The 10411-nt window shown below is 33.3% G+C and overlaps 1 protein-coding gene across 1 annotated transcript; it reads left to right on the top strand.

The window, feature by feature from the left end:
- Window positions 1-912: 912 nt before the first annotated feature.
- On the top strand, window positions 913-7187 carry LOC116129520 (interactor of constitutive active ROPs 2, chloroplastic-like). The gene is made up of 8 exons (XM_031415255.1): window positions 913-973; window positions 1341-1376; window positions 1469-1542; window positions 1653-1745; window positions 3839-3959; window positions 4072-4124; window positions 5953-6873; window positions 6976-7187. Exons 1-7 carry the CDS (start codon window positions 913-915, stop codon window positions 6868-6870), a joined length of 1356 nt encoding a protein of 451 aa, XP_031271115.1. The 3' UTR covers window positions 6871-6873; window positions 6976-7187.
- Window positions 7188-10411: the final 3224 nt, after the last annotated feature.

Genomic DNA, 10411 nt, shown 5'->3' with positions numbered 1-10411 from the left:
GATAATAATTGTTTGATAAAATGTCAGAAAGGTGTCTATTTCCTCTTCTTCTACTTCTGGGTTGATGGTAATTGTTTGATAAAATGTCCAAAGGGGTGTCAAATTTCCGCCATAGCCAACATTTGGGAGTTAAAAGGTGTTCTTGGTTAATGATTGTGTGGATTATCATCTTTGCATAGACTTTTTATTTGGAATTGTTTGCATATCAGTCTCTCTCTAATATGCTGTGTGGTAATCAAGTTAGTTTGCGACTTGTATGAAGTGAGAGAGTATTGCTTACTCATGTACCTTGATAAGTCTAATTTCTTTTTATATAAAGGAGTTAAATATGAAAGATAAAATAAACTTGTTAGCATACTCTTTTTTTTTTTTTTACTTTGTCAAAGATTTGGAAAGATTAATGAAAAAAAGGCTAATTGTTCATATTGACATAATTTTCATAAAACAAAACCTAATTTTTTTTAAGGAGGGCCCCCCAGCTACCCCGTGTTGTAGCCCCCCTTTATGTTACGCCCTGTTTTGTGTTGTGAGTATTAATGCCAGTTTGTGTTAGTGAGTTAATGCCAGTTTGAGTCCATGATTGTGGGTAAGAAAATTTTGTGAAGAACATGGTGCTTCTGTGGTGTGCTTTTGGTTTTTTGAAACTACTTTTAATTGTCAGGTCCTAGTGTTTATAGGAGTTCTTAGAACTTCTCAGTGTATCAATAAGTTATTATGTTGCTTTCGTAAATTCTGTCAACTAATTATGAAATTGTGGATATTAGCTAATAAAATTTTGAAATTAGATTTATAGTTAAAATTTCGACATAAGTTTAATGCTTTGGTATATTTATCAGCAAGTGTGATTCTATTGGATATAGGTTTAGTCTTAATTTCTAGTTGCAAGAAAAATAGTAGAACAATCTAGTAGCAATGGCTACAATATACTACATCTGGAATCAAGAAAACATGCTATGGAGGCATTGGAGCGAAGGTTTGCTATTGCCAAAGCCGAGGCTCTTCAACAGACAAAGCATGGAAAAAAGAGACCCTCAAGAGATGAAAAGGATCAGATTCTTTAGCTATTACTTCGTCATCACATCTAACAGATGCCAATTATAACCCCCCAAATGAGTCAGCTAAGAGAGGTTGTCATATTATTACTTGCTTAAGTGTTTTTTTATTGTATTTTCAAGTTGTGCCATTTGCTTCTAAGTTGATTATATTTTTTTTTCCTCCCCAGTTGCCTTAGAAATAATTATTTAAGATGCAGTTCCCCTGCATCAGCTAATATATTTTAGATTTTATCTTTTTGTTACCCACAATACCTAATTGTACTTCACATTATGAATTATATGTAGGCAATTTCACTTTCGTGGGTTACACTACATCACAAGGTATTTCTATATCCTTAATGTAATTTTTTTACCTCAAAAAGAGTCTGTTTTTTATATTTTATAAATATAAAAGGTTGTTCAATATTGGACAGATGTGGAATTAGTGGTCCAACATATTTTCGGCTCACCCAGCCCATGCATGAGATTTGTTGCAACTGATGTCAAGGTACTTTTTTTTTTTTTTTCTCTAACACAATCAAGTCTATGAATTTACAATTAAGATATAACATTCTTTTACTTAGCTTCTTGCTTTACATTTTATCTGGCACCATGCAGAAATCTAGTAGGAGAGGAAGCTCAGTTGACACGTTTTTGCATGATCTCTCCAAAATGGTGACTCAGCTCCGAAGTACTTGCAGGGATCAAGAAGTGTGAAAATTGACAATTGCTTCCTCCTTGATAATTATGTACAAGGACGGTGCATCTACTAGTTATGACATCAGTGCTTTGCAGACCCACTCAAAACGCTCTAAAAAGCACATGTCTATGAAGCAACTTAAAAAGTGGATTATTTGATTTACCTCAGGAGCTCCAAAGGTGGTTGTCTAAGATGCATATGGTTGAGAGCTGCAGCTCTTTTTCCTCTCTCTATCTGCACCTGCATTTTGTTCTATAATCTTGCTTGAATCTGCTGGTGTTGTGTCTTCTATTCTGTTTGCATCACACCACACAATGTAGAGATATTTCTTTTTCAACTAAGAGGGTATGAAAGAGAATCTAGGAATGGAGATCTAAATAGACACAGCGTCTTCTACGTTTGGGATAAAGTTGCTGATTATTGATCAATGAATTTCTGTCATACTTTATTCATCATTTGAACTGTTGAGTGGTGCAATTTCAGTATTTTTATTTTTCCTACTTTAGTTATATAAATTTGAGGTATGTGGGGAAAAATAGTTCCTTGAATTTTCAAGAGACAGAAAGATTATGATTAATCAATTTCTATTTGTCTCAATTATTTGTTTGGATGATGTAATTTATATTGCGATTGTAGTTTGACAAATTTTCTTCCTCTTTTACAGTAGTTTTGTCTAAAAATTGTTGGTTTTGTGTTCGAGTTACAGATTTGAAACTTATAGCCAATGCATGAAATGTGGAGGGCTATGTACTGCAACTTATTAAAACCACCGGTGATGATATTGTTTCCTCCTCATAATTTTGCCAATGTTTCAATATACTTTGCTTGTTTGTTGTTGGATTTTTTTTTTTTTTTTGGGTGAGATATTACTTTGTTATAATTTTGCTGATATTTGGATTATGCATGGTCTTATGCCTTGTATTGTCATCATCATTATCTGTTTATCTTTTAAGCTATAACCATGATTTCTTTCAATCTTGCAGGAAAAACCAGTTGGCTCAATGTCTTCTTAGTGCAGATTTGCATGGGGCTATAATTCTAGGTAACTTGGTCAAAGCTGCAGCATTAATTTTACATTACTTTATGAATAATCAATAAAAATTTTAGAAGCTCTGCCTTTTTCTTCTTCTTCTTCTGCTTAGGACAGTTTATAATGAATGATCATCCTCACTTGCACAAATCAGTTATCAATTACTTGTGAGGTTTGACATAAATGGCTATTTTATGAGCATCGAGTTCTTGGGAAACCTTCTAGTCTTTATTCTACTGTGCCCTCCATCTTATATTGAAATTTTATCTTAATATATAGCTGAGAATAATTTGTGTGGTGCCATATCCTGTCAAGAAGTTGAACTGCAGTTGGAAGCATTCATGAAAATAACCTGTACTAGATTGACATAATTATAATTAGCACTAAAAACCAGCATATTTCGGTAAATAATTCTCTAAAGGAACTGATAGGACAAATCAAATAGAGATCAGTTTTGACAAGAAACAGATCTCCATATTTCTATGAACTGTATTGATGATTTTTATTTATTTATTATTTATTCAAAGTCTTAATTCTCTCTATTTTTTTGATTTGCTGATGTAAGTTGCTGCTTCACTGAGTGAGTGGTATTATGGTTCGTGAAACTGCAGAAACATTTGGGAGTTACAAGAGATTGATAAATTCCGAGTAATTCAACCATATAGGTCATACTTTATATTAGCTTCAGCCATAATAGTCCAGCTATGATATGTGGTTTAAAATTTTCTTATTCTTGCCTGTTTTCCACTCACAATCTGAGATTTTTTTTTTTTAAATTTTTCTTTTATGGTTTTTGGTTTGGCCAACTAGTTGATAATTAAAAGATGTACTCATATAATGTTTGAAATATTATGCTTATATAGTGGAATCTCTTTCTGTGAATTGGAGTTTGGTAGTTTCATATAACTCTAAGTTTCTTTATGTTCTACAATCATTTTAATTTAAATGAAGCAAAATTTGACTTAGGTGGGGGAGGGGAATAAATAAAAAGTTAATGACTCAAAACATGGAAGTTCACATATAAGCGGTTCTCAGTTCTCACAATGTGGACTTGAATGCATTACCGCAATATAGGAATTTCTTGATCTTCTTGATTTGGGTTGTGAAAAGCCATCTGAAATTGCGGATGCAACGTATAATAGATGTCTGGTCTCAAAATCTGGTTGTGAAAAGCCATCTGAAATTGTGGATGCATGTATAATAGATGTCTGGTCTCAAAATCTCCACGAGTCTCTTCTCTTTGTCCTTTGAATTTGCACTGCTCTGGAAACGATGTTTATTATATCGTTCATCTGTGTAATTTGCAGTTGTGCCCAAAAGGGTTCTGTCTTCATATTCCAAGTTGACTGCTGGAAATTACGTTGCTGGGACAAACTCACTTCAAGAAATTTGAGATTGTGATTTTGAATCGAGATCTCCTTCACCTTTTTATATTATTAGTTCAATACAACAGGAAATGTGCACATAACATATTCATACTGTTGTTACTTCAAAGGCATGAGAGATTGTTTAAGTATGCACAAGAATACTCTTGTCATCAAAATTAAAAAAAAATGCATATTCTTTATTGTATGTCGACTTATTTTCCTTCAAATTTTGTGCAAGATTGAATTATGAACTGCAACTATTATTTCATACATGTCCATTTTTGGATTCTAATAGTTGGAAATTCGCATAATATTTCAAAACAATATTAGAATTAAAAAGTTGTAACTTTTCTTGGCTTGAAAGTGTAAGAGAAATGGAGGTGTGTGAGTAAAAGAAAGTTTACAAACCTGATTAAGATCAAAAGATAACATGATGAATTTGAAGGCCCACGCACAAGCACTAACTTGTAAAACCAAGATTAACAAAACTTTTATTATAATAATCATTTGTTATTAATATATGTTTATCCTCTATTAACTAAATCTCAGAAGCAGGTATTGTATACCTCACAACAAACAAAGCATTTTTAGGTTCAATCATTTTGCCTTTATTCATAATCATTTGAAGCAGTTTTGGTGAAAAGTAGAGCTTTGGGCCGTATTGATTTGTTTGTGTCACCAAGCAAATGATGAAAGATTAAGAGCGTTTTTGTTGCTTTTATTGTAAACAAAGCAAACCCTTCGTCTTCCTTTACAAAGTAAAGTAGTAAAGTCTTATCATATTCTACCCCAACCTGATATTACACTTTCGGATAAGAATAAACGACTTTTCCCCCCACCAAAAAATTTTTAAAATGCTACTTTCTCACTCAAAGTTAATATTTCGATATTACCCAAAGCCGATTCCGATGTGAAAATTCTCTTCGTCATTACCATTGAACCTCCGGTCTTCTCTCTACAAAACTTCTCTCATTCCTGACACCTGATTTCTCGCCGATTGCCCATCCCACAAGCTTGCGTTTTTTTTCTTAGTTGATTTCTAACGATGAATATTCAATCGATTATCATCATTTAATCACCAATCTTCACACTACAAAAACCTCTTACCTTGGCTCTTGTAACTCGTCGAACCCCGGTTACGAAATGATGTGCATTTTCAATATTAACATATAAACGTTGGGTGAGAAATGTCATTAAGACAAACCTTGGTGGGAAAAAGTGGTTTACCTCTTTGGATAATTAGGTGTGTCGTTTTTAGTATTTTGGATAATATTTTTAGATTTGAGTAGGACTAACGAGGTAGGATTTAAAATTAACAAAAACACCCCATAATTTTGTTAATAACTAAACACCTTTGTAATAAAACATAAAATATAAAAACACCCCCATCCACCCATTAAATTTCGCAGCCGACCGTCACCGTCGGAGGGTGGTCGAAGTCACCGTATCAACGCACGACCGCCAAATCCAGCCGGTCGTGTGTTGAGATGGCCTCTTCCAGCCATATCCACCGTAGATCTGGCCATGTTTGGTCGTCAACGACAGCCAAAGAATAGGCCGTGGTTACACCAGCTACGACCAACGATCTGGCCGTTGGATCTGGCCAGAAATGATGATGGCACACTACCGCCCATATTTAGTCGGTAGTGCTCCAATATACCAGATTCCGACCACCTTCCGGTGGTGGTTGCCGGAATCTGACAAATGTGGGTTGATGGGGGTGTTTTTGGTTATTTCTAAATTTTTCCAGGGATGTTATAGTTAAATTAATAATTTAAGGGCTAAAAGTAGTTGAAGAAAATATATATATATTCATAATAGAAAAACAAACTGGTTATTAAGGATGGGGAAAAGGAGGAAATTGACCAGCTCAAAGCAGAGCTTAATCATGCTAAATATGAATTGAGTCAACTGAGATCTGCTTTAGATGCTTCTGAGACCAGGTACCAGGAAGAATATATTCAGAGCACATTACAGATTAGAAGTGCATACGAACAAGTTGAACGTCTAAAATCAGAATCATGCCAGAGAGATGCTGAATTGGAGACAGAATTGAAGAATGCCAAAGCTCATATCGAAGAGTTGAGAGGAAATTTGATGGACAAGGAAACAGAACTGCAAAATATATCAGAGGAAAATGAGGGACTGAATTTGAAGATCAGGAAAAATGAACCTAAGGAAAGAGATTCTGAACTTGAAATGGAGTTGAAGAAGTTAGAGACAGATTTAGCTGAGTTGAAGGCAAGTATGTTGGATAAGGAGACAGAGTTACAGAGTATAACCGAGCAAAATGAAATGCTCAAGTTGGAGATTGAGAAGAGAGAAATAGATAGAAACAAAGTCAATGATGAAGCTATTACTTTAGCCAAAGCAGCTAGGGCTGCGGAGCGAGAAGCTTTGATGAAAGTGGGCTATTTAACGGAGGAAGCCGATAAAAGCAGCAGAAGAGCAGCACGTGTGACTGAGCAACTTGACGCAGCACAGGTGGCAAATACAGAACTGGAGGCTGAAATGAGGAGATTAAAAGTGCAGTCAGACCAGTGGAGGAAGGCAGCTGAGGCAGCCACAGCTATGCTTTCAACCGGTAACAATGGGAAATATGTAGAAAGCAACTTTAAACCCATGAATGGGACTACGGGATCTCCTTACTCAGAAGACATGGATGATGACTCTCCCAAGAAGAAAAATGCAAACATGCTGAAGAAGATTGGGGTACTATGGAAGAAAGGCCAGAAGTAGAAGGTAGAGAACCTGGCAGGTTGCATATAGTTAGTTCTATTATAATACTTTTGGTTGTTTCATTACTTTCCGTCTAAATTAATCTTCTTCTGATTATCTTAACAGGTATTTTGGAAGGTTTCAAAGTAGATGCCAATAAATTTAAAAAAGACTTGAAGCTTTTTTGCAAATTCTGTATAGACGTGTAAAACTGGTGAACTTTTCAATCTGAATTACGTTTCACCTGATGTATTATGTGGGGCTTTGGACACAGACACAAGTGTTGTATCTCTTAGAAGTTTTTCAGTTTATGGTAATGAAGCAGTTCATTTTTGAGCCATTACTGCCTGGATTTAGAAAACAAGTGTTCAAATGAATATAACCAGTCCTATTTCATGCATGTGTTAAATAACAAATTGACCAGTCTTGCTCTTCTCGTTATAAAGGAGTCATGAATGATTGAAACGTTTTCTGGTGAAATAAGAGAAGCAGGTTTTGAATAATATTGTAGTGTTTTTGATGCAGGACCTGTCCTGCCGTGTCACAAAAGGCATGACTGTTTTACTTCATTTCAGATTCATTAATAGAGCATAAGAAATAAACCTCATAAAAGAAATTGCAAGATGCGTTCCGTTGATTACAATTGGCCAGTTAGAGTTTTTATGTTTTTTTATGGTGTTTCGGTAAGTTTACGTGTATTTTAACTAATCCTCAAGGTTCATTAAACATCCTATAAACCAAATGTTTCAGGGTAAGCCTTAAAGTGGTTTAAACACAAGAAGTTAATAAAAGAAGTAAACTTTTTTAATTGTCAAACCAACCCCTTGAAGTTTTTTTAATTTAATTTTTCTTCTTTATTATTCATCATAATGAGAAGTGAAATATGGAAAAAAAAAAAAAAAAAAAGGTTACCTCTTTAGCTTGTTTTTACTATAAATTTAGGGTTTTTAGGAACGAGGGATAATCAACTCATTATTTAACCTATAAATAATTTATTTTCTGACAACCTGGTGAATTATACATTTATTTATCTAATAGTGATAAGTGCAAACTGCAAAGTTATGGGTAGTTATATTTAATATTAATTCAACATTTATTATTATTGTTGGTTCAATTTAAAAACTGGTTTGACCGAGGGCTGGCAGCTTCTCCAGTCCGATTCAGGTCTTAGGGGATATTTTGTAATATTTCAAAATTATAAAGGTTAGTTTAATTTTATAGGGGTATTTTGGAGATATGTTAAAAGTTTAGGTATTAAGTGGTAATTTTTTGGGGTATTTTTAAAATAAATAAAAATTTTAAGGACTAACAAACTTTTTTAAGGGAATTTTTGTAATATATTGAAATTTAAGGGATTAATATGTAGTTTTTTAAAAATAAAATTGTCACTGACGTCATTGGTCCAACCGGTCGGTCCAATCGGTTGGACCGATTGACCGGTGACTCGAGCAGCAAAACAGGTTATCCTCCGATCCAAGTTTTAATACAATGGGTTCAACAAGGATGAACGACTAATAAAAAATGTTAAAAATTAAGTAAAAAATTTAAATCACTATATCCCACCAATAAAAAATAATATAATAAATATGAACTAAATTATATGAGACTGGCATAATATTAACTTAAAGTTTTTTNTCACCTGATGTATTATGTGGGGCTTTGGACACAGTGACAAGTGTTGTATCTCTTAGAAGTTTTTCAGTTTATGGTAATGAAGCAGTTTGTTTTTGAGCCATTACTGCCTGGATTTTGGAAACAAGTGTTCAAATGAATATAAACCTGTCCTATTTCATGCATGTGTTAAATAACAAATTGACCAGTCTTGCTCTTCTCGTTATAAAGGAGTCATGAATGATTGAAACGTTTTCTTGGTGAAATAAGAGAAGCAGGCTTTGAATAATATTGTAGTGTTTTTGTTGCAGGCCCTGTCCTGCCGTGTCACAAAAGGCATTACTTTTTTACTGCATTTCAGATTCATTAATAGGGCATAAGAAGCAGGTTTTGAATAATATTGTATTGTTTTTTCTGCAGGCCCTGTCCTGCCGTGTCACAAAAGACTTTACTTTTTTACTTCATTTCAGATTCATTAATAGGGCATAAGAAATAAACCTCATAAAAGAAGTTGAAAGATGCGTTCCGTTGATTACAATTGGCCAGTTAGAGTTTTCTCTGTTAGATGGATATACAATTTCGGTTACATAATTTGGATGCTGTTTTGAGTTAATATTTTGTACCTTTTTAATAAGTAATTATTAACCTTAAAATTTTTCGAAATCGACCAATATGAAGGCTGAGATTCTGAGAATGCACAGAAATCAATTCTTTCTTTTTTCATCATATATTTTGATTATTAATTATCGGACTTTTATGAAAGGGTTCGGAATATTGTGATTCATTCTTCTTTATTTTTTTATGTTTTTTTTATGGTGTTTCGGCAAGTTTACGCATATTTCAACTAATCCTCAAAATCCATTGAATGCCCTATAAACCGAATGTTTCAGGGTAAGCTCTAAAGTAGTTTGAACACAAAAAGTTAATAAAAGAAGCAAACCTTCTTAATTGTCAAACCAATCCCTTGAAGTTTTTTTAATTTAATTTTTCTTCTTTATTATTCATCATAATGAGAAGTGAAATATGGAGAAAAAAAAAGTTACTTCTTTAGCTTGTTTTTACTATAAATTTAGGGTTTTAGGAATGAGGGATAATCAACTCATTATTTAACCTTTAAATAATTTATTTTCTGACAACCCTGGTGAATTATACATTTATTTATCTAATAGTGATAAGTGCAAACTGCAAAGTTATGGGTAGTTATATTTAATATTAATTCAACATTTATTATCATTGTTGGTTCATTTTAAAAATTGGTCCGACCGAGACCTGACAGCTTCTCAGGTTCAGGTCTTAGGGGATATTTTATAATATTTTAAAATTATAAGGGTTAATTTTAATTTTATAGGGGTATTTTGGAGATATGTCAAAAGTTTAGGTATTAAATGGTGATTTTTGGGATATTTTTGAAATAAATAAAAATTTTAAGGACTAATTAAGCTTTTTTAGGAGAATTTTTATAATATATTAAAATTTAAGGGATTAATATGTAGTTTTTTAAAAATAAAATTGTCGCTGACGTCATTGGTCTAATCGACCGATCCAATCGGTTAGACAAATTGACCTATGACTCGAGCAGCAAAACGGGTTGTCCTTCGGTCCAAGTTTTAATACAATGGGTTCAACAAGGATGAACAACTAATAAAAAGTGTTAAAAAATTAAGTAAAAAATTTAAATCACTATATCCCACTAATAAAAAATAATATAATAAATATGAACTAAATTATATGAGACTGGCATAATATTAACTTAAAGTTTTTTATATTATGAGAAAAAATAAATAAATAAGGAGCTAATATAATATGGAAATCATTATATATTTTCCAACCAGTCTATTTGATGGAGCTCCAACGGGCCCAGTGAGCGGCCCGAATTAAAAATCTGGACAAAGGACAGACCCAAACTGAGCCTAAAAATCCGGATGGACGAGTCCAACAATGCTCCAATTCA

This window comes from Pistacia vera, unplaced genomic scaffold (assembly GCF_008641045.1).
Source record: "Pistacia vera cultivar Batoury unplaced genomic scaffold, PisVer_v2 Contig212, whole genome shotgun sequence".
In the NCBI taxonomy this organism is placed as follows: domain Eukaryota; kingdom Viridiplantae; phylum Streptophyta; class Magnoliopsida; order Sapindales; family Anacardiaceae; genus Pistacia; species Pistacia vera.
Note: the sequence above shows the minus strand (reverse complement) of the source record. Positions and strands in the feature narration are given on the sequence as shown.

Bases quoted from the DNA above. Each gene is read 5' to 3' on its own strand.
- LOC116129520 (XM_031415255.1), top strand. From the start codon at position 913: ATGGCTACAATATACTACATCTGGAATCAAGAAAACATGCTATGGAGG. The intron at 1,746-3,838 runs GTGTGAAAATTG...ACCGCAATATAG, and splicing joins GTACTTGCAGGGATCAAGAA to GAATTTCTTGATCTTCTTGA. The intron at 4,125-5,952 runs GTTGCTGGGACA...TATTCATAATAG, and splicing joins AGTTGACTGCTGGAAATTAC to AAAAACAAACTGGTTATTAA.